At 50.4% G+C, this 23,278-nt stretch overlaps 1 protein-coding gene across 3 annotated transcripts in view; it reads right to left on the reverse strand.

Moving 5' to 3' along the window:
- Window positions 1-1,925: 1,925 nt before the first annotated feature.
- The window catches only part of Dhrs3 (dehydrogenase/reductase 3), a 37,441-nt gene continuing 16,088 nt past the window's right edge, over window positions 1,926-23,278 (reverse strand). The window contains exons 2-6 of one of the 3 annotated variants that reach the window (XM_027398149.2): window positions 10,986-11,129; window positions 10,283-10,459; window positions 9,224-9,462; window positions 5,119-5,244; window positions 1,926-2,425 (exon numbers count right to left, since the gene is read on the reverse strand). In XM_027398149.2, the coding sequence (XP_027253950.1) occupies window positions 2,341-2,425; window positions 5,119-5,244; window positions 9,224-9,462; window positions 10,283-10,459; window positions 10,986-11,129 (771 nt within the window). In that variant the 3' untranslated portion in view covers window positions 1,926-2,340. Of the gene's footprint in view, window positions 2,426-5,118; window positions 5,245-9,223; window positions 9,463-10,282; window positions 10,558-10,985; window positions 11,130-23,278 lie in introns of those variants that run through there. The other 2 variants (XM_027398150.2, XM_027398152.2) reach the window with 2 other exon arrangements.

Genomic DNA, 23,278 nt, shown 5'->3' on the forward strand with positions numbered 1-23,278 from the left:
CTTGGTGGATCCTGGGGAGGGCTGTCTGGGTGTGGCTGATCCCAGCATCCCACCATATCTCCCTGGGATCCTCACTGCATTTCTGGTTTAAAGAGGCCAATGGAACCCCCAATGATCAAAGTGTCTCCTAAAGGGGCACATAAACACATCAGCTGCTCAGACATGGTCAGGAAAATTGGGGCTCAACAATCTAGAGCCCCCCACCTTGCCCCACCTACTTTTCTATGTCCACCAAGATGGACTCCCTACCCCCACCCCAGCCTGTCTCCTGGAAGAGTCAGCCATAGGCACCTGCCTTGGAAATTGTTCGGACACCACAGGGGGCTGAGGTGGGTAATAACATCCCACGCAGTGGAGACACCTGTCCTCAAGGACCAAAAAGATGATGGATGGTCCTGACTCAACTCCTTGTTGCTTGCTACTGTCTGGTGCCATGGAAAACCAGGAGTCAGAGCTGTGTTTAATTGTGGACCTGGCCGAGTCCACATCCTACTCCGAATTCATCTTGTCATCTGTGGGACAGGGTTCCGAATTCTCCCGTTGGAAGGATGCTTGGGAAGACAGCCAGGCATCTGCTTTTGCAGGGATTGCCCAGTACCAGTGGGGGCTCCTGGCCGGCACCAGCAGGGGCTCCTGGGCTGCTACGTCCTTGAGTTGGCTTCTCTCCATCCTGGGCTTCAATTCTAACTTTAACTCTTCTTCCACGGCTTGGCAGACCACGTGACCTCTGTATTCAGCTTCCCGGGATCTTTTAGCAGGTATGATCACATGGCCGGATCTGGCCAGTGAAATGGGAGTGGAAGCAACACACACCATTTCAGGGCAGAACTTGAAGAAGGCATGACGGTGGACCAATGTACATCTCCTCCCTGGGACATCTCATCTTGGCTGCCCAGAGTGAGATGGCTTCATGAATAAATTGAGATCATACGGCAGACACCTTCCCCGGTGGAAGCCATGGTGATCTGGGAGTCACATCTGGCTGACACCCACCACCAAGTGGTTAAACTGTTCAAAGTGGTCACTCTGAGCTCTTTTTTTTTTTTTTTTTTTGTCTTCAGTAGCTGCAGGGAGAGCTGGTAATGGACACAGTGCAAACACTGTGCCTCAGACTGGCTGTGCCCTATCAATGCTCCATAGACACCAGAACATCTAGTGTTTCTCTTGCAGACCAGCCTGCCTTCACTTGGGTTATCTCATCCTCTTTACTGTGAGCATGTGGGTCCAGCCTGAGGTGATCAGGTCTATGTGGCCTTGGTGAAGCTTTCAAGGAAGCCCCATTAAGTCACTTGGGACCTTCTCCTCCCCACCCCTGCCTGCTTCCTGTCACTCACCTACATATAAATGGATGCTATTCCTAGAGGGTCACATTGCCCCTCGCTCCACACTGACCACAGTGTCACTGACTCAGTTTTCTCAGCGTGAGAGTCACACCAGAGAACCATAGGTGCCTCTACTCTTGTCAGAGACCATGCCAACTCCTTCCATTCCCTGGACTTTCCCCTCTCCTACAATGGGATGTGCTGTGGGGTCTGTGGCAGCCCACAGTGCTGGCCTAAGTGATGAATGGCCACTGTCGGCTCAAGATTCTTTCTTCTCCAGATGAATGGCATCTTCTGCCAGTATCATCTTGGCTTCTTCATGCGAGGTAGACAGCAGGTGCTCAGTAAACCCTGCCTTTACTTTTAAGTTGGTGGCCCAGTGGGGTAAAGGAAAGACAGACAGGACTCTAGTTGTGGTGAGTTCTTCTGTGGACTAGCTCTTAGGGATCCTAGCAGGGAAGCCATGAGTCTGGAGGGGCCTCCCCGACCCTCTCTCCTGGGGCTGGGCTGCAGCCCGTCTCCTACTCTCTGTAGACTCTGAGATGACCCTTTCCTTCTCAAAAGATGGGGCTGCCTCCCTCCCAGGATGTGAACAAAGGAAGCTGTGAAGGCCACCTCTTTATTCATTACTGCCCTTTAACCAGTTTGCACGAGCTGAGGGTGAGAGGGTTGGAGGGGAAGGCGGAGTGTCTGGGGGCAGACTCTCCTGGAAATCACAGATGCATACTGCTCAGGCGGGCTAGACTGGAGAAGCAATTTAACAATGAACCCTACAGAGTGAGAAACGCACAAAGTGGTCAGGTGGCTGCCAAATGGCATCTCGCCTCCCCATGGGGGTCAGAGTCACACACATCAGTCTTGCAAAGGTCCTGGAGTTGACCTAGGAGCCGCAGAATCTTCCCCGGGGACAGGAACAGTCCTGCTCACCCAGCAGATGGGCCAATGCACAGGCACACGGGTGTGTGCCCAGGTATCGTGGCTCCTCTCAGGCTCCATGGCTCCTCAGGTGCCTCTTCCTCTATGTCCTTCCCTTAAAGGTGTTCATGCAGGTATATGTCCCTGAGAACCTGTGGATCTCCTCCAGTGCAGCCTGTGGGAGTATGCTGAGGGGAGATGGGCAGACGGTTAGCAGGGTGGTCAAAGGTGGTGGGGCCAGTGATGGTAATGCCAAGCAGGGTATAGACAAAGGTTTTAGAAGCTCTCCCGTCTCCTCTGCAACCCACACCCCAGCTCCCGACCTCCGAGAAGGAACACTTTCACTAGGTAAAGGGCCGAGCACAGGAACAACAGACAGGCTGTGCGCTCCGGTGCGCTTTCAATGTGTTCCGGCCCTTCCAAGATGCAAGCTGAAACTTGACTGTCTTTGTGGTGAGACAGAGGTGGCTGGGTCATGAGGGGATCCGCCCAGTCATGGATTAATGGACAGCCTGAGTGACTCTATTATTGAAGCCAGCTCTCTGGGTATACTTGCTCTGTCCTTTATGGGGAACTCTCTGTCATGTCATGAGGCAGTAGGAAGGCCCTTGCCAAATGCTATGTCAGTCATACTCTTGGGTGTCCCCAGCCTCTAGAACCCCAAGATACATGCACTTCTGTTTTTTTTTTTTTTTTTGTCTTGTTTTATTTTTAGTAATGTGGATGTCTGTGCGTCTGTTTGTGCACGTGAGTGCAGTTGCTCACTGAGACCAGAAGAGGGCATTAGATCCCTGAAAGTTGTGGTTAACAGGAGGTTGTGAGCTGCCAGATGCAGGTGCTGGGAAGTGAACTCTGGAAGAGCAAGGGTTTTTAACCTCTTGCCATCTCTCCAGTCCTCTTTCAAAGAAATCTCTCTCTCTCTCTCCCTCTCTCTCTCTCTCTCTCTCTCTCTCTCTCTCTCTCTCTCTCTCTGTGTGTGTGTGTGTGCTGTATACATTCACCTGCTGCAGTGCACATATGAAGGTCAGACATGGGTACCAGGGATCAAGTTCACATTCTCATGCTCTCACAGCAAGTGCTTTTCCATCTGAGCCATCCCCAGAGTTCAGGAGCTTGACGCCTGCTCTTCTAGAGGATCCCTCAAGCAGTCAGAGAGCATCTTGGACTGAAGGTCAGGGTATGCTGGGACAGTGTGAGTGCTCCAAGTGCTCTCTCCCCAGCTCTCCACTCTCCACCCTCTGCTTGCACGGACACTAGCAGAGTGGAAGACAAAGGGCTGGTTGCCACTGTTCCCTTAGTCACACATCCAAGGGTGGAGTTTTTCTGGGAGTCAACATTTGATGATAACAACAGCCTGGAACAAGGGGCTGCACTCCGTGAAAAGCAGGAGCCACAGTTATGGCTGCAGGGACACAGGCCTCCCGCTGTATGGAGAGCACACAGTTACGTGCACTGATAGTCCCTTCAGCATGAGGCCCAGATGCAAGGCCTTGCTGTACCAAGTCTGGACACTTGTAGGTGAATTCAGTGCTGGGAAAATTCTCGAGAAGAAAGTATCTACACTAGGAATCCCACCTCCCTAGGTGGTCTTCCCTGGTAAACCCCAACCCCCTCGAGCTATAACCCATCTCCAGATTCTGAGCCTTAGGCATGAAAACTTCTGCCGCCATTAGACTGAGCTACCTGGGAGCTGGAGCTATTCCTGACAGTCTGCAGAGCAGTGGTTCTTAACAATGTGGTCCAGGAACTCCTGGGAGTGCCTGAGATCTTTCCAGGATACTTATAGTAACACTGCAGTGTGGTTTGTTTTTCTCCTTCTTCCTTCTTTTTTTTTTCCTTTCTCTATTTCTTAGCAGTCTTGTAAAAAAATATCACCCAGGCTAGCCTCAAACTATGCAGGATAACCTCATACTTCTCATCCTCCTGCCTCTACCTCCCACACGCTGGGATTATAGGCGGGAGCTATCACACGTGCTTCCTGCAGTGCTGAGGACCAATCCCAGGGCATGCTAGGCCAGCTCTCTACCTATAGAGCCACATCCCCAGCCCATGGTTCATCTTTTATCCTTTTATTTTCTCTGCACGTGTGGTAGAGTTTCCCAGGGGTTCTGCTACAGGGGACTACCCCAACTGACTGAAATAAGAAGCAGATGTAAGAATCTAGTTGTTTCAGATTAAACCAGACAATGGAGAGATCTGCAGGAACTTAACCCAGCATCTCTCCCGGCTACTTGTCTGTGTTTTTTTAAAAAGTAGAATTGCTTATTACAAAAATATATTTATGAGTTGAGGCTAGATTGGGATACCTAGTGATATCCTATCTAAAAAAAAAAAAAAAACTAAAAAGGCAAACAAACAAAACAGTCATGATAATAGTTCTGTTGCTGCCCTCTTTAGATGAAAAATATTGTGAATAGAAACTAATTCATAAATCTAACTTCCCCTCTCAGTTTTTATTTCTAATGCAGTAAGCAGTGATAGATAAAACTCACACAAGCAAGAGCTGTTTGGATCCCTCAAACTTATAATCCTCATACTTATAATCCCAGTACTAGAGAAACAGGAGAATTGCCAAGTTCAAGGCCAGCCTAAGTTTTATAGTGTGTTCTAGATAAGCCTGAGCTACAGTGAGCTCTGCCTCAAAAATAAGGAAAAAATAAAAACAAACCTCACAGAGAGCCTTAGACCAACAAGTCTGCGTTACTGGTCAGTACAGTCAGAGAGAGGTGCTACTCCTCAACCTCCTGCTCTGTGCAGACATGACTAATCAATTTTACATTCACTTTCTCCTGCCTGTCGCCTTTTGTCCACTAGGGCCCACTGGAGTCAAGTAAAAAGTTGGACCTGAACCTGGGTGAAGAACTCTCCCCCGCCCCCATACCTTTTCAAGATGACGAGGATATTCATGGTCCATGGGAGCAGGAGGAGGGCCTGGTTTTGTTGTACAGCTTCCACCGTCCTCCGGGCTACTGTCTCTGGCTTCAGCGGTGGGAAGAGGTTGGGAAACCTGGAGGCAGGAAAATACTGGTTTCTCCTGGAGAAGTTGGCCTTTCTGCTGGGCACCTTGGTGAGTGGCTAGTGTTTCTGAGGGCATCACTTTGGCTCTTCTGTGTGAGGGACTCGAGGCTGTGGGATTCTCTCCCAGTCCATGCCTGTTAAGAGTTCCTGGATCCTGCCCCACCACATGAATGGAGTCTGCCCACCAGCAGGGGGCATCTCTGACAGAATCAAGGAATTAGTTTACCCTGCCAGATTCACTCTCCAAAGTCCTGCAGGGCTCCTGGGACTCACATTGAACACCCTCCACATTTTAAAGCATGGGCCAGCCCTCAGCTTTCTTACTCTGCAATCTTTCCTCATCAGCCATTCCCATAGACTGCTCTCAGGTCTCCTAGGTCCTCCCCTGAGAGACTGCTCCGCCTCCCTCACCGCTGGGTGACCTCTGATCTTACCTCTTCCTTTCTAGTTGCCTTAACCACAACCACAACTGCATCTAGAATGACCTTGCTTGTCAGGTTGTTCCTTGACAAGGGCCTGTCTCCTCCATCAGGTTATGAGTCCCCTGAGGGTGGAGGCCCAGTGACTCTCACTCCCTGTTGCATCCTCAGCATCTAGTAGGACCTGATACACAGCAGAAACTCAATAAATACTTTGTCATCTCGCCCCGCTCCTCTACTGGGCCTTTCTGATTGGGAGGTCCTCAGTCTGCTGGCTCCCTAGCCGGTCAGTCAAACACAAAGTGGCTTTCCATGGGACTTCCAGATGAACATGCAGTCAAACAGGGGCTTCCCATGCCTGTTCAGAGGAATCTGACCCCAGACCTGTGCACCCACTGTGTTCCCTAAGTATCGGGCCCATGCACAAATATTCTCTCCAATTTATGGATACGGAAACCATGAAGCAGGGGCAAACCTGTGAGCCCCTGGCACTACTCCAGTGACTCTGTTCTGGCTCTTTCTGCTTTCCCCAGTCTGAAGGTACAGGGCATGTGCTGCCGGCCCTGACCCCTGTCTCTCAAAGGCCTTATGAGTCACTGTGGTACCAGTAAGATTATGAGTGATGAGTCATCAGCCATTCCTGAGCAAGGGGCGGCCTTGGGCTCACTGACTGCTGCCTTTCCTATACCTCCTCAGTTATGTGACAAATGCAACTTTGGTTTGTTTGTGTGTGTGCAAATGTGTGTTTGTGCACAAGTGTCTATGTGTGTGCAGGTACATAATATGTCCACGTGTGGAAGGCAGAGGTCAGCCGTCAGTGTCATTCCTCAGGATGTCATTCCACTTTGACTTTTTACAACAGGGTCTCTCATTGGCCTAGAGCTCCACGACTTGGCTAGCCTGACTGGTCAGCAAATCCCTAGGGCTTTGCCTGTCTCTGCCTCCACAGTGCTGGGGTGCACACTGTCTTTGCCTGGACTTTTATAAACGTGGGTTCTGAAGATCAAACTCTGCTGACTAGGTTGTCTTTTCCAGACCAAGATAGTGACTCTCAGATACTGAACCTGTAGCCTAGGAGGGTTGGCCTTGGGTTTTTCAAAGTGACACGTGCTGAGGTAGCTCACTGACTGCAAGTCCAGTGGCATGGTGGCATATCTGTAATCCCCAGCCTTCACCTGTGTCCAGCACTGCTTCTAGCAGGGAGGAGACAGGACAGCAAGAACCAGCTATACCGGCTTTAGGGGACCCTTCCAGGTAAGACCCTTGCAGAAGGACCTGATGGAGAGGCCTCAAACCTGTTAAAATTTCCCCCTTCCTCTCCATAGTGGGTAGGATGACAACAAAGGACACTGGGAAGTGACTAGAGAAGCCTGCTCAGCTGGCCCAATTCTAGCTGTGTTGTCTCATATAGACACTCATACAGTTCCTCTATCTGTGAAATGGGTTTATAGCTCATTTGCCAGGCTGCTGGGAGGGCCAAAGACAACAACTGTGTATTGGAAAGGAAGTGTCTAGTGTGGCTGGAATACAGAATAAGTCAGTAAAAGAGAACGGTGGCACCCTCGGACACAGCCAGTCTTGCTGGATGTCCACCTGTCGGTCCTAACCTGATCACCAGGGAAATTGCTAAGATGGCTGCAGAGCAAAACCAAGGCTTTTCTTTCTTCCTTTTTCTTTCAATAAATAGGAGCTGGTTAAGCATAGCTCTTCTGGTCAAGCCCTTGGCTCTCACCTGCACAGCTATAGGTAGCTGGCATCCACTCAGGGCTCACAAAGCAGTCATAGCCAGTCAATTCCCACACAGGTTCTCCCCCAACTTGTGAAGTAGAAGGTGCTATTAGCAATCACTTTTAAATATATAAACAGGGAAACTGAGGCACAGAAAAGTCAAGTCACCTGCTGGAGGCTACACAGAACTAGGATTTGATCCCAGGACATCTGGATAGTCTTGAGTATAACCTCCTTGAAATTGAGAATGTATGATAGTTTGTTAGTAAGTCAGGTAGAAATATCTGCTTCTGGATAAACTCTAAAGAGACTGTCTTCTAGGAAAACTCATTAAGACCATATTTATTCTTGGTAGAAAATAACAGCCAGGAGTAGTGGTGCACTGTTCTAACGCCAAACACTCAAGGGGCTGAGGCCAGAGATCACCATGAATAGAAGGCCACCCTGGGTTACAGATGAGATCCTGTCTCAAAAAAAATAAAATAAAATAAAATAAAAAAAATAAAACAACAGGGGAAGCGTCTCTGTTATGAGCAATTTGTGTGCCCTAGGGTTTGTACTCGGTATGCTGCATTCATTATTAGTCCTCATTTTACCTGCAATCTATCTGGTAAATACCATTCCTATCCATTTTATGGATGAGCAAAGCACAACTCCAAGAAGTAAACAAATGTTCCCTTAAATTGGGTGTGTAATGTGTCGTGACACGTGTTCCCCATCAATGCCATTTATTGCTTGTGATTTTATAAACTGGCAGTGAAGCTTGGCATCACACAGCACATGACAGCCATAGGAAGATGCCACCCCAGGTCTTGGCATTCAAACCTGAACATTAAGCCGAGGTCACATTCTTCTACACAAGATGGGTCTGTAAGTAGCTTGAGTAGTGGACTTTGGGGTTTCTTCACATGGGGGCTATAATTTGTATTTATTAATTTAAAAAATACTTGTGTGTGTGTGTTTGTGCCTATGTGTGATGTGTGCGTGTGTACACACTGTGTGCCCATGTGTCACAGAACGCCTGTGGCAGTCAGAGGACAGCTTGCTGGAGTCAGTTTTCTCCTTCCCCCATGTGGGGCCCATGGATCACACGCAGACTGTCAGGCTTGGTAGACAGCACCTTTACCCACTGAGCCTCCTCACCAGTCCTGGCTCTATAAAAGGTTCACACCTTCAGCAAACAGCTCAATTAGCTTTCACTTGTTTAGCCAACACCACTACGAAGTTTCCTGGGGCTCCCTCCCAGGCTCTATACCATTGATCCTGTCTCCAGCACCATAGTTTTGCCTGGCTCTGAATGCCGTGTACTTGGGACCGTGCGGAACGTGCTAGTGTGGCTTCTTTCGCTCAGCACCATGGACGTGAGCTTCATCACACAGGTCCCACATGACTCACTTCCTTTCTTTGTTGTTAGGTAGTATTCCACCGTGCACATCCAGCACTGGTGTTCTGTGTAAGCTCCTGCAGTGAAAAGCAGGGTCCTAAGTGTGGGCAGTCGCTCTTGGACCGAGCAAAATGGAGACTGAGCTGGGCACCAGCTTTGCCTCTCTCTGCTTCCTTATAGTGGATGCGATGGGACCAGCTGCCTCATGCTCCTGCCACTGTGAATTCCTACCAGGACAGACTGTACCCTTTTACTGTGAACCTCAAAAAGCCTTGCCTTTCTTAAAGCTGGAGAAGTAACTGATACAGTGCAGTAATAGCCTGTTGCCCCGTGAGTGGAAAATGATGTCTGAGAGTGTCACCAAGGCCAAGGGATTCTGAGGCTCTTCCTGTAAAGCTGGGCTGGCTCAGGAGAGGTGGCTGGTGTCACCCACTGACCTGACTCGCATGCCCTGGAACATCTCAGTGCTGGTGTGAAAGGGCAGCACGGTGGTGGCACTGACACCAGGACAGTCCAGCAGCCCCAAGGTCAGGCTCTCCATGAAGGCGAAGGCGGATGCTTTCGATGTGCAGTAGTCGATGGCTCCAGGGATGGCCGACAGTGCAAGCACAGAATTGAGGCACACGATATGGCCGTTCTGCAGCTCCAGCATGCGTGGCAAGAAGGCCTTGGTGGTCTGAGGGTGGGTAACAGAGGTCAATGTGGAGCAGTGCGGCTCCTGCCAAGCCCTGCACCCCTGCACTGGGGAGAACAGCCCACTCTAGATGCATAGCTACCCTAGTGACTTAGCCTTACAGTATGGAGGGGCTGAGGCTTCCCTGCTACAGAGCACTACGTTAACCAGTCAGAAGTTCCAGTGTCTCCCCGTCAGTCAAAAGTTCCTATGTCTCCCCGTCAGTCAGAAGTTCCTATGTCTCCCTCCAGTCAGAAGTTCCTGTGTCTCCCTCCACTCAGAAGTTCCTGTGTCTCCCTCCAGTCAGAAGTTCCTGTGTCTCCCTCCAGTCAGAAGTTCCTGTGTCTCCCTCCAGTCAGAAGTTCCTGTGTCTCCCTCCACTCAGAAGTTCCTATGTCTCCCTCCAGTCAGAAGTTCCTATGTCTCCCGCCAGTCAGAAGTTCCCATGTCTCCCCGACAGTCAGAAGTTCCTGTGTCTCCCTCCAGTCAGAAGTTCCTATGTCTCCCTCCAGTCAGAAGTTCCTGTGTCTCCCTCCAGTCAGAAGTTCCTGTGTCTCCCTCCAGTCAGAAGTTCCTATGTCTCCCTCCAGTCAGAAGTTCCTGAGTCTTCCTCCAGTCAGAAGTTCCTGTGTCTCCCTCCAGTCAGAAGTTCCTGTGTCTCCCTGTCAGTCGGAAGTTCCTATGTCTCCCTTTTATCTAGCCATTTTGCCTTGGAACATCCCTACTAGTGTGAGCCCTGGTCCCAGTGTACTTCTCTTTTCCCTCACCCCACCCAGGCTTCCTGTCATACCTATGGCTGGCTCTGGGCCAGGAAAGCCCTTACCCAGAATTGGCCCAGGGTATTGACGTGCTGGGACTTGAGGAGAGCATCATCATCACTGTCCATCAAGCTCTTTCCATGGACCACAGCAGCGTTGTTCACCAGGATGGTGATGTCACCCACCTGTGGGCAAGAGGGGGCTGTGGAGCCGTGAGGGCAGCCAGTCCCTATGGGCTGTACCTGTAGGGGCACAGACCAGGCTCCGCAACCACCAGCCACATGGCCTTTCTGAGCATCAGTCTTGTTTATAAATGGCGCTGGTGCCATACCAGCTGTGTCTGAGGATTAGAAATAATTTATGGTACATACTATACCCAGAACGTAGCATATTTATAATAAATGAGGTTATGGGCACATAAAAATGGTAAATGTCACTATGCATGGGGTATGTAACAAGGTGAATTCTTTTCTTTCTTGGTGCTCACTGATTTACCCAGCCCAAATGTCTTAGATTAGGGAAAGGATTTTCCCAGAAGGCAATGAGACATTTGTCTTTGAGAGAAACTCATAGGGTCTAAATGTCTAAAGGACTATAGAGGTCTACTCTTATTGTGTTATCAGCCCCAGTCCCTGCCCTAGTAACTTGGACATGCTTCATGGAGAGTCCCCAAAGGTGACCTGTACAAAGCCAGTCTACCATAGCAACACTCCCTCCCAGGCCACATGAATTCAGTATGCTGGGGCTAGATGTGTCCAGGCTACTGACCTTTTCACGGACAGCTTTGGCCATCTGGTATACCTCTTCCCGGTTGCCCACATCACAGATGAAGTAGTGGCACTCTGTGCCCATCTGCCGAATCTCCTCTGTTGTCTCTTTCAGGCATTTCTCAGTGCGGCCCCAGAGGACAATCTGGAAGGAAAGAAAACCAGCATGGAACCAGTGGCTCTGAAACGGGCTGTATCAGTGTAATGACTGCTACCAGGAGTTTTAGTGGGCTTTAAAATGCTGGCTTCCTCGGTTCCATCCCAAAATAAAGTAACTAAAACAAATCAACTGTGAGCTATAAATAAAACATTAGTTATTATTGTGTGTGTGTGTGTGGGGGGGTGTACCACAGAGCATGCCTGTGCATGGGTGGAGATGAGAGGGCAACTTTTAAGAGCTGATTTGTTCCTTCTGCTGTGGGTTTGCGGATCAAACTTGGGTTGTTAGGACTGTGGTTACCTGCTAAGCCATCTTGCTAGCTGTCTTAGTTAGGGTTTCTATTGCTGTAATGAAACACTGTGACTAAAAGCAACTTAAAGGGTTTATTCAGCTTACACTTGCAAGTAACTAACAGTCTATTACTGAGGGAAGTCAGGACAGGAACTTACTCAGGGCAGGGATCTGGAAGCAGGAGCTGATGCAGAGGCTATAGGGAGGTGCTGCTTACTGGCTTGCTCAGCCTGCTTTCTTACAGAACTCTGAACCACCAGCTATCTCAGGGGTGGCATAACCCACAATGGGCTTGGCACTCCCCCATCAATCACTAATTTAAAAAAAATGTTCTACAGGCTTGTCTACAGACCAAGTTTATGAAGGCATTTTCTCAATTGGGGTTTCCTCCACTCAGATGACTCTAGCATGTGTCAAGCTGACATAAAATTAGCCATCACAGTGGCCAACAATGAGGATTTTTTTTTTCAATTTTTACTTTTATTGTCAGTGTGAGTGTGTGCGTACATGGGCACGTGCCTGTATGTGGGTATGTGTACAATGAGTGCAGGATCGAACAGAGATCAGAAGAGGGCATCAGATCCCTTGGAGCTCAAGCTACAGATTGCCCAGAACTTAGGTCCTCTGGAAGAGCAGCAAATTCTCTTAATCACTGAGCCATCTCTGGGCTCTAACAAGATTATAAAAGGGACATCACCGACTCTTAAATGAGCCAGCGGTTTTGGAGCACACTTATGGCCAGTCAGCTGGTATGTTAGTTCAAGTCTTTCTGATCTATTCTTCCTAGCAGGGCACCTCTTGCCAGCCCAGTTATAGCCTTCTCCATGATTCTTAGAAGCAACAGGAAAGCTTTTTGGACACTATTCTGGAATTCTGTTAGGAACCAGCTGGCCTTCTCACCAATTATGTTTAAAGCTGGGATTATTCCCGCCAGCCACTAGGAAGGATGAGGTCACATTCTTCTTCTTCATGGCCTTGGGGGCTTCCAGCTCACTGTGGTCACACTGGGAAGGATGTAAGGAGGGACAGGGGAGGGACAGTGAGACTCCTGCTGAGAAGCAGGGGCTCCCTTACTCAACAGGTAATAAGTAGGAGTGACCCAGTGACTTTGAGAGGACCTGTGAGTGGGTGCTTAGAGGGGTTGGGCAGGTGTATTACTGGTCTACAGGATGCTAGGCATTGAAGCCTGGCTGGTCCTTAGCCTTAACCTGAAGGAGGACAATACATCTCCCCATTCCAAAGAGTCCGAGTTTGGGTGCCTGGGGACCTAGCTGCCCTGAGATACAGCTTTATGGTACAGAGGTAGAACTAGGGAACCACAGCATCCAAGAACATCAGGGCTCCAGCAAGGGTCTGCATTCCTTTCTTTCTTTTTTTAAGATTTAAAAAAATTCTTACTTTGTGTATGTGTCTGATGTATGTATGTGCACCTCATGCAAGCCAGTGCCTGTGTAGGCTGGAAGAACACATGATCCCCTCTGTAACTAGGTATAGGTGATTGTAAAGCTCCATATAGGTGCTGGGAACTGAACCTGGGTCTTCTGCAAGAGCAGCCAATTCTCTTAACCGCTGACTCATCTCTCCAGCCTCAGATCTACTTTTCTTTTCTCTTTAAAATCATCAACGAGGGGCTTGATATCACTGTGAACCCCTGTGGCTTTCTTAGCACAAATAGGTGTGCAGAAGCTTCCATCAAAAGGAGCCCGGGTGATCCATGGTCTCGATGTTTCTGGGTCAGGGTTTAAGGCTTGCCATGCTCTGCTCAGAATATTTGCAATCAGGAACTGGGGAGAGCAGCCCTGTCCACTGGGCTGGGAGACAGCCCCAGAAAGGGGGATAACGGTGGTCAGGCAGGTGAGATGAAGGCCTGTGTGCACCGTCTCTTGTGAGTAGGTGAAGACCACAATCAGAACCCTGGTCCTCTTGAAGTCACCCCTTATGTACCAGCAGAGTGGCTCTTTCTCTCTCCCTAGTACCAGGCTACGTGTCTCTGTGAACCTGGAGTCCCTAGGACCTAATTCTGTTCTATTTATCTTAAGATCTCAATGCCTGCCAAAGCACATGTCTGTTGGATGAGTGAATACATGTGAAGGGCCAAAATTGGGGCAGTACGGGTGGGTGTTTAACTTCCTCTAAAGACTGAAAGATTACCCATCCTCTCTGTGCCTGAGCTAATTGCAGACCTAGAACCTTCCATATATGGGTCTGTGTGGACCAGGAGACAGTGGGATCTGGGGTTTCCCAGAGCACCTACCCTAAAAGGCTGAGCTGAGGGGAGGCTTGCTGGGGCTGGAGTGTACAGGAAAGGAGCTAGCCATGGTGCTGGGCAAAGGTGAGCTCCAGGGGACAGGTGCATCTCTCTGTCAGGTGTGTGTCTGTGTCTGAGTGCTAGTACCTCCAGGCCCATCTGAGTGTGCACCTGGGTGTCTGTAAGTGCAAGTATGCATTTGTGTGTCTATGAATGTATTCATATCCATGAGTTCACAGCTGTGGATGTCTGTGGGTCAGTGAGCATGCTCTGTGGGTATGGATCTGTGAGCCTGGGCCTATGAGCCTGCATCTGTGAACAGGTCTGAACATAGGTGTGCTTCTGTGAATGTGTGCAATCCTGTGTGCTTCTGTCCCCAGGTCCTCTGGTGGACACACATAGGTCTTCGGATAGGACACCCTATGTCCATCTGTCCTTATGAACCAGCCCTCATCTCTGTGGTGATTGCGGCTCCAATGCGGTATGGGAGAGGGCTTGAAGGCACATGACTACCTGGGTGAAGCTGCTCTAGCGACAGGCTTCTCCTGGAGTCCTGCTGGCTCTCAGGGAATCTGTGTCCCTGTGAGGTGCCCTGCATACAGGATGTCTGCCCCAGTGGCTCTGCCTCAGTCCTCTGGGTAACCACAAGTGTTGACAGGTCCTGTCCAAGACCAGATGCGAGACAAAGGTGTCAGGGAGAGGTGAGGTTTGAGGGAGAGTGGGTAGGGCCCTGGGGGAGGAACAGTCCTGGAAAGAGGTCCAGTCTCCTCTCAATCCCCTGGCTGACCAGCTGGCAGGGTCAGGCTAGCCTAAGCTTATGAAGTCAGGACTGGGTTCTCTACATCTCTTGGCCTCCAGTCTTCTGTGAGGTGAGACAGTGGTTCTTTTTGTCCCCTTCCCACTGCAGGTGAGCAGGAGGAGGAGAGAAAGGGCCTTGGCCCCGGGTGTGGACTGTCAGCGAGGGCCTGCCCTGTTTTGCCTTACTGGCATCTGCTGGTCTCAGCAGCAGAAGCCCTTCTCATCTCTTGGTTAGAGACTTCCATCAGCCACTTTCTGTCCTGGGGACCTGAGGCTTAATGAATTACATCAGGTGTCCAAAGCCACACCTGGTGGGAGATGGAGGTGGGATCTTAACCCAGCGTCTGCTCTCTGCTGGTACAGCCTTGAGGCGTGGCAGCATGGGTTAAGCAGTTCCCACCTCAGGAGTCCATCCCAGTAAGGAAGGCTGAGGGATCGAGGAAGTGTCACTCACAAGTGAGGGTAAGAGGGTAAAGAATAAGCAAAGGTACCTAGGGGATCTGGGAGCTAGCCATACTGTGACTATTCATAGAAGAGGGAGCTGTAGCTCACAGAGGCTAAGCACCTTGTCTGAGGCCATACACTGAGTGACAGAGCTCACATTTGAGCATCAGTATTGTCTGGCTGCAAGCACGGGCGGCCAGTGACAACTGCTATTCTCCATCCTAAGTTCAATTCCCCAGTACTACTGAAATGAAAGACCAAAACCAAAACCACTGTGTATGTCCCCTCCCAAGGCCCCAAGGGGGCTCAGGGTGCCCACTGAATATCTTGCAGGCTCACTCTGCTGGGATTTCACTGGGGAGGAAGGGCAGGCAAACCACACATCACCCTTGACACACTCTATAGTCACTCGAGAAACTGGTATGTTATGGCCAGGAAAGAAGTTCAGGGTTCAGGGCACAAACAAAAGGGGAGCAGCAAGGAATAACCCAGAAAAGCCCACTCCTGACACCTCAGCAGGTCAAGGAGCAAGTGACTTTGGGGGGACCCCAGAGGGAAGGGTCGTGCTTGGTTGCTACTCAGTTCTTGACATCTGTTTATGGGGAAAATCGCTAACGAACTAAGGTGACTTCCGATCTTAGAAACCAGAGGCTGGTGAGAGGGCTCAGCTGGTAAAGGTGCTGGCCACCAAGTCTGACAACCTGAGTTCGATCTCGAGGACTCACATGGTGGAAGCAGACAACGGACTCCTTCAAGTTGTCCTTTGACTTCCTAACATGGTCTGTGTCACCCTCCCCCCTACCCCACGTAAAAATCAACAACAACAACAACAACAAAAATCCAGAAGTTAGGTGTGATGGTACACACCTGTAATCCCAGTTCAAGGCCAACCTGGGCTACACAGTAGGACCCTGTCTCAAAGCAACACAGGTAACAATAAGAACAGAAGCAAAACGGAAGATGTAACATAAACTTCCCCACGGCAACTCAGCATCAGTAACCCCTGCCTAGCCTCAGCCCTACCAATACCTGTCCAGGGCCTCCACTCAGGGCCTCCAAAATGGCTTATTTGTCGTCTCTCACCATTATTCTTTAAAACAGGAAGGCTCTTTGCAAACTCCTATTCATCCTGCAGAGCACGGTCTGAATGTCCCCTTCAGTTCCAAAGCCTCTCTGGCTGTCCCTTCCACCCTTCCTACAACACTGGCCAATGGCTAATATTAGAGTCCTCGCCATGGGTCAGGCCCTGCACCGAGCATATGGATTGGCCTCTTCCATTCTTACACCTTGTGGGTGGATATGCTACTCCCCACAGTATGAGAGTCTCAGGCAGATAGACTTGCCTAGACGCTCCTGTCTACACAGCCATATGACTCAGAACCCCTGCTCCTCCCTACTAAGGCTAGCCCTTGTTTTGTGTTTCCGCTGGCAGATAGAAGAGTTTGTCGACCATTTGGAAGCCCTTTGCCTTGGCTCAGATCCCTCAGGGACTCTTATTCATCTTGTGAATCCTGCACCAGCCAGGCTCAGCTGCCCCAGTCACATGGCACTGGTCCATCTAGAAATCCGCTGAACCTAGGGCACTGGTAACCCTTCCTACTCAGCCTTGCCTTTCCGACCAGGGGGGATATCCTAGAGATGGGCTGTGTGTGTGGTGGGGGTGGGGTGGGTCATGTAAGCAGGCCCTTGGGCAGTGACTTCAGGGCCCATGGGCCCTGTGGCTTAGAGTCAGACTGGTAATGTTGGCTGTGCAGACAGAAGGAAAATGCCCAACAGAGACTCCAAGGATGGTGGGCAGGGCAGCAGACTGGGTGAGGGAGGTTCAGAACGGGTGCGGCTTGCCTCCACTCAAAGCAGAGCAGACAGGCGGTAGGAGGACGCTTATTAAGAGACATGCTAATGTCTGGATGAGCATGAGCACAGGAGTTTCAGTCTATCCTACAGTCAAAGCTAGGGCGGTCCTGAATAGAAGGAGATGGGCGCAGCTCTGGGGGAGTGCCTGTAGTTTCTGAGACATGGACACGGTACTTTGTATTTATTTTTTGTGGTACCAGGGATTGAACTCTAGATTCTGCACATGCTAAGTAAGCATTCTACCAGTGAGCTATAATCCTCCAAGCCCCACCACTTTTCAAAAAAACATTTTACTTTGAGACAGGGTCAAATGTTGGCCAGGCTGACCTTGAGTTGACTCTATAGCCCAGGCAGGCCTTGACCATGTGACTCTTCTATGTCAGCCTTCTAGGTAGCTTGTGTTACAGGCCTGGAAACAGAGCACACTCTCAAAGCTAAAGATGCGAGGTGCAGTGGCACATACCTGTAATAGGATCAACGGAGGCTGAGGCAGAAGGACCATGAGTTCATGGCTGCCCGTCTCAAAAATACCCTTTACATTCCTGGGTATTTTCTTTTCTTTTTTTTTTTTTCTGATTGGGTCTCATACAGCCTAGGTTGTCCTTGAACTCTAGGTGACTGAGGGTGATCTTGAATTCCAGCTCTTCCTGTCTGCACCTCCCAGGTTCTGAGATAACAGGTGTGTGTCACCACATCTGGCTACCTACTTTGTTTTTGTTTTTGTTTGTTTGTTTGTTTGTTTTTTTGAGACAGGGTTTCATGTATCCCATCCAGGCCTCAGATCCAGTATGGAGCTGAGGGTGACCTTGAACTTCTGATCCTCCTGCTTCCATCCCCCTTGTGCCAGGATTACAGGCATGTGTCAGCATGCTGGTTTTATGCAGTACTGGGGAACCAAACCCTGGGCTTCATGCAGCCTAGGCAGGCCCTCAACCAACTGAACTACACCCCATACTCAATCCAAAGGTATTTCTAAAGAGAGGAAACCCTCCCCTGAACACAGTGGAACCTAGCTCTGGAGCCAGTCTGGGTTAAGTCCCTCTGCTCTGTCACCGTGAGCTTGGGGTCCCTAGGAACCTCTATGAGTTGAAGTTTGAGTGCCTGCTTGGAAGTGAAGCAGGATCACCAGGGAGCTCATTTTGGACCAGCTGGGGTTATTATCAACAACACGACAGCCATAGAGCCCTCTTTTTGTAGATTTGCCAGGCCCACAAATGGAGGTGTTGAGGATGACGGTGACCCAAAGCCCCCACCCGGGGCACTCTGGTTTGCTTCCCTTAGACACAGCCTTGCTCGGGTCAGAACTCCAGAACCTTAGTGGTCTCTGTCTCATTTCCCCTGACTTGAAAGACATCCTTCAGCTACAGCCACAGGCCAGGCAGGCAGAGACCAGGGTCCAAACTGCCCATCTGCAGGATCAGCTGCAGGACCTTGGTGGGCAGATTTCCCTAGGAGGCTAGGTTTTTAAGCTGGACTCTGGGAGTTTCTGGGAGTTCTAGGGAGGAGACTCTGGGGCTGTTAAGAGGGAGGAGTCTTTGAAAGACATGTTCTGCCTGCCTCAGGTATCCACAGTAGTGTCTGTCACTTAAATTCAGCTTCCAGAACTGTTGTCTCTACAAAGACTGGTTCAAACAGCAACAGGCTTGACACTCCAGCACCCAACTGGCTGTTAGGAGGCCCTTTTCCTAGTGACAAGCCCTAGGTGGCTGCCCCATTCTCATCCACTGCCAGCGCTGTCCCGTCACCCTGGTTAGGACAAGAGGCCCCCTTCTTTCCAAAAACAACCATTCAAAGTGATGACCACAAACCTGCTGAGTGCCACCTCCCCAGTCACTCCCCAAGGCTACCTGATCCAGTCCACACTCAGAGGACAGGCCTGGAGGAGCAGCTACTACATTCAGCATACTGTGACCATCTTCTCAGCGCCACCATGGACAGCTCTGGTTCTGCAGGGTGTGTGTGTGTGTGTGTGTGTGAGAGAGAGAGAGAGACGTGGCTATCTTCCTCCAATGCCCTCCAACCCCCGTGACAAAGGGCTCTCACAGAATCTGTACCTCATCGATTTCAGAAACACTACCTGGCCAGCAAACCCCAGAGATCATATCTCTCTATGTCCCCAGGACTAGGGTTCCAGATTTGCGATGCTGGGCCTAGCTTTTTACCCAGGTTCCAGGGATTTGAGCTCATAACCTTATGGAAACACAGTCCAAAACATCAGCATTTTGCTGATGGAGCCATCTCCTAGGTGGTAGGATCTTTTATGAGAAGGGCCATCTGTTTCTGTTTGCTATGTTAGTGACAATAATAGCAGTATGTATTTGACAATACTAATGGTCTCAGGTTTATTAGGAATTCCATGGCCAACTCCAGGCCAGAGGTGACAAAGCCTACCTACAAGTCCCTCATGGCAACCTGGAACTGGGCAGTGACTTCCTTCAGGCCAGGTGCCACTATCCCGGAGCTTGGCCCTTCAAGGAGTCAGCATAATGACCAAGAGCTCTGACATGTGTCCTGTGGCTCTGATAACTCTAGGAAAGGGTCCACAGACATTGCCACATGAGGAAACTGAGCCACAGAGGGGAAGGCTCACACAATTTACTCATACTCGACCTGATTCTCAAACCTGTGTCCTTGGCCACTAACTGCCTTGGAGAACAAAGGGATCCTTATGCCTGCTCACTGCACAGCTATCACTAAGCAACGTGTCCGGGTATTACAGCACCCACGTGCCTGTCTGGATGGCCTCCCAGGGGAGGAGGGCCAGCATGGACCTGAATGTGTGTGGCTCCTGCCCCCGCTGGCCAGGTGACTACTGAGTGGGCAAGAGTGATAATCCTCACCTGCTGTGAAGATGCCCGGGTCCTGCAGGCTGGACCAAAAGGGTCAGCAAGTCATGTGCTCCTATTGGTGGTAGCATAGGAAAAGCAAGTAGGAAGAAGGATGGCACCAGCCAGGGCCATCTGTGATCCTCACGTGAGTGGGAGGGAGGCGACAAGCCACTGCTTCTTGGGTTCTTGTTTTGTGCATGCTCCTATCTTAGGAACCTTAGATTAAATCCTCACAACAGCCCAGGAACTGGATGAGTGGGAGGGTGTGCGACCTCATGGACTCATGTCCAAGTCCTGACAGCCAGTGCTTGCAACTGTGGCCTTCTTTGCAGATACAGCCCAGTCAAGGCCCCCAAGGAGACACTATTATGAACCAGGGTGGATCCCAAGTCCTTATTAGAGATGAAAGGGTTAAACAGAGGAATCTGTTGGGGGAGTAGGGCCCAGAACTGTGACAGAATATATCTGTTTTGTTTTTTTTTTGGTTTTTTTTTTGTCTGTTTTATTTATTTTCCCTGAGACAAGGTCTTACTCTGTAGCTCAGGCTGGCCTTAAACTTGGCAATCCACCTGCCTCAGCTTGTGCCACCACACCAGGCTAAGACCTGTAGCTATATGTTACTTAGCTGGTGATCTCTTCTTGTGGCTGCCATAGGTGGGTCCTGCTATCCCCATTCAATAGACAAGCCCCAGAGACCCCGTGTGACACTGAGGCGGGAAAGCCACGGAGCCTGTGGTCTCAGTCTCCAGACCACTCGGCCACCCTGCTGTTTGTAGATGCCTCCTCCATCCTTCCCAGAGATGCCTCCTGCTGCCAGTAGGTTCTTTTCTCTCACTCTGCACCCAGCCCTCCCATCCATGCCATCCATGTGTAGCCGCCTCTAGCCTTGCCAGTGTATTTGTGTTAGTGGCCACACCCCTTTGGGCGGGACTTCAGGTGCGGAAGGCAGGGTAGCACAGGGTAGCGGGACCCTCTCTCTCAGCTCTGTCTATTGGGCTGTGGATTGGATCTGAAGGACAGAGAAAGGCTGCGGCATTCACCCATTTATCGTTTATCTTGGGTCTAGTGAACTCATTACAACCCCCACCTTCATCCATGCCCTGAATTCAGCTCCTCTAGGCCCAGCTGCCCCCTCTTCTCAAGCAGACCGTGGCCATGGCCCCAACGGATCCTCTCCCACTTTGCCTCTGCTTCAGGTCAGACAGAGATCTTTCTAGAATAGAAGCAGGACTTTGCCACTGGATTCCATAGCTCATTAAGCAAAATTTTGCAATGGCTGAGTTTGCTATTTGCCAACCCTCTCAGGACGTATTAGCTTCCACTTGAGCAATCATTTGGTCCCCTTCTGCCTACCTCAATGTGGCTTTTGGCTCTCTGTCCTTGAAGGGCATCCTGCCTCCTCATGACTGCTCCAGCGTATACCCACGAGGCCTTCAGGGAGTCAGCACCAACTGACCAACACTTGCTCTAACACCCAATCCCTGCCTTATTTACCGACTCCTGTCTTCTCTTTGAGACAGACACTCCTATCTCTCCACAATGGATCTCTCTAGGGACCCTAAAACTGCTACCTGCCAAGAGGCGGTGTTTAGCCTTGCTCAGAATCAAGTGAGACCTGACCGGGGGGGGGGGTGTCTCCCCACTTCCAACCCCACCCCTACTCTGGTGCGATTCTTACATTGTTTCTGAGTCAGCTGCTCTCTCTAGCTCAAACAAGGGCCCTTGCTTCTTTCCATAAATATCAGTTACCACCACAGACAGCAAAGGGCAAGCCGCAAAGGGCAAGACACAGGCTACAGTTCCTGGCTGAAGTCCTGTGACCCCTGTTTCAGTTCCTCCAGTTGGACCTTGTGGAACAGAAGGCCAGTGTGTCTTAAAGTGCTTGCCAGGTAAGAATGAAGACCAGATTTTGGATCCCCGGAGTCACATGGGGACCACCCTCTTATCCCAGCACGGGAGGCAGAGACTGAGCCCCAGAAGTACATTGTCTGTGAGACTAGCCCAAACAGCAAACCCAGGGTTCAGTGAGAGACCCCGCTTCAATACATAAGTGGGAGAGTGATGCACACAGGCACACGCTCGCTCACACAGGCGAGCATGCCGACACACATGCATGAATGTGTACTACAACCCTCTCAAAACAAAACAGAAGCTCCAGATGACCATGCAAAGAAGGGGCGGCTGGAAGTGTCCCAAGAGAAACACAGAGCCTCCCAGGATGGAGAAAGATGGTGGCTAGGAGTGGCACTGGAGTGGGCAGGCTGCTGGAATAAGGTAATATTTCAGTGGAGACCTAAGGGGACTCGAAGGAGGGAGCCAGGCAGATGTATGGGGTGGGGGAGGGGTGGGCAAACAGAGCAGCTAAATGCTCGCATGCACAGGCCCAAGTGGGAAGGGGTGTGATGCCCAGTGTGTCAGAGCTGAACAGCAGCAGATGCCAACCAGAGGACAATGAATTCTACTTTGAGTGCGATAGTGTGGGGTTTGGGGGTGGTTGAACAAACAGGGACATGACGGCCTCTGGTTTGGATGTTGGAACAAGTTTGGAGTCCCAGAAGGGGAATTGAGGACCCAGGTCGGGTAGAACTAGTGGGGACTGTGGTACATTCAGGTGATGGGGCGCTTGGGAAGGAGTGGAGGAGAAGAGGGGTCTAGGAGGCTTGCAGGGCTGGCTGTAGGCTGTCAGGAGAAGGCACAGAAAGAAAGCTGCCATCCGTGAGTTGGGGGGAGAACAGAAGAGAGCAAGATAAGAGATAATATAATAGAGGGAGACATTTTAGGTTTACAGAGAAATCAGGCACTAGGGAAATGTCTGGAGAGCTACAAAGATGACACCAACTAACAATCTAAGCAACAGAGGAGAGGCTACCTTAAATGCCCTCCCCTGATAATGAGATTGATGACTAATTCATATGCCATCATATAGTCTTCATCCAGCAGCAGGTGGAAGTAGAAGCAGACACCCACAGCTAAACCTTGAACTGAACTGAAATCCAGTTGCAGAGAAGGAGGCGTGATGAGCAAAGGGGTCCAGACCAGGCTGGTGAAACCCACAGAAACGGCTGACCTGAACAAGGGAGAGCTCTTGGTCTCCAGACTGAGAGCTGGGAAACCAGTATGGGACTGATCCAGATCCCCTGAATGTGGGTGTCAATGAGGAGACCTCGGAAATCTATGGGGCCTCTTATAGTGAATCAGTACTTATCCCTAGCATAGGAATGGACTTTGGGAGCCCATCCCACATGGAGGGATACTCCCTGAGCCTAGACACAAGGGGGTTGGCCTGGGCCCTATCCCAAAGAATATGACAGACTTTGAAGACCCCCCTCTAGAAGGCCTCACCCTCCCTGGGGAGCAGAAAGGGTATGGGATAGGTAGGGTGTTAGTTGGGGGGGGGCAGGGGAGGAGGAGAGAAGAGGGACCTGGGATTGACATGTAAAATAATTTTCTAATAAAAAAATAAAAAAAAAGCTGCCATCCAGAGCCCCAGGCCTCTTGCACTCAGGAAAGTGGGCTTTGTTAGGTCTGGGTATCTGGGAAAAGAAAGATCTTGACCAAGTCAGTTCCCAGGCTCCTTCAGTTTCTGAAAGCCCAGCACTGGTGAAGCAGAAGGGAGGGAGGTGCTGGCCAGCTACCCATTTAGGTTGTAAACACAGATTCAAATAATAGAG

Source organism: Cricetulus griseus, chromosome 2 (genome assembly GCF_003668045.3).
Source record: "Cricetulus griseus strain 17A/GY chromosome 2, alternate assembly CriGri-PICRH-1.0, whole genome shotgun sequence".
In the NCBI taxonomy this organism is placed as follows: domain Eukaryota; kingdom Metazoa; phylum Chordata; class Mammalia; order Rodentia; family Cricetidae; genus Cricetulus; species Cricetulus griseus.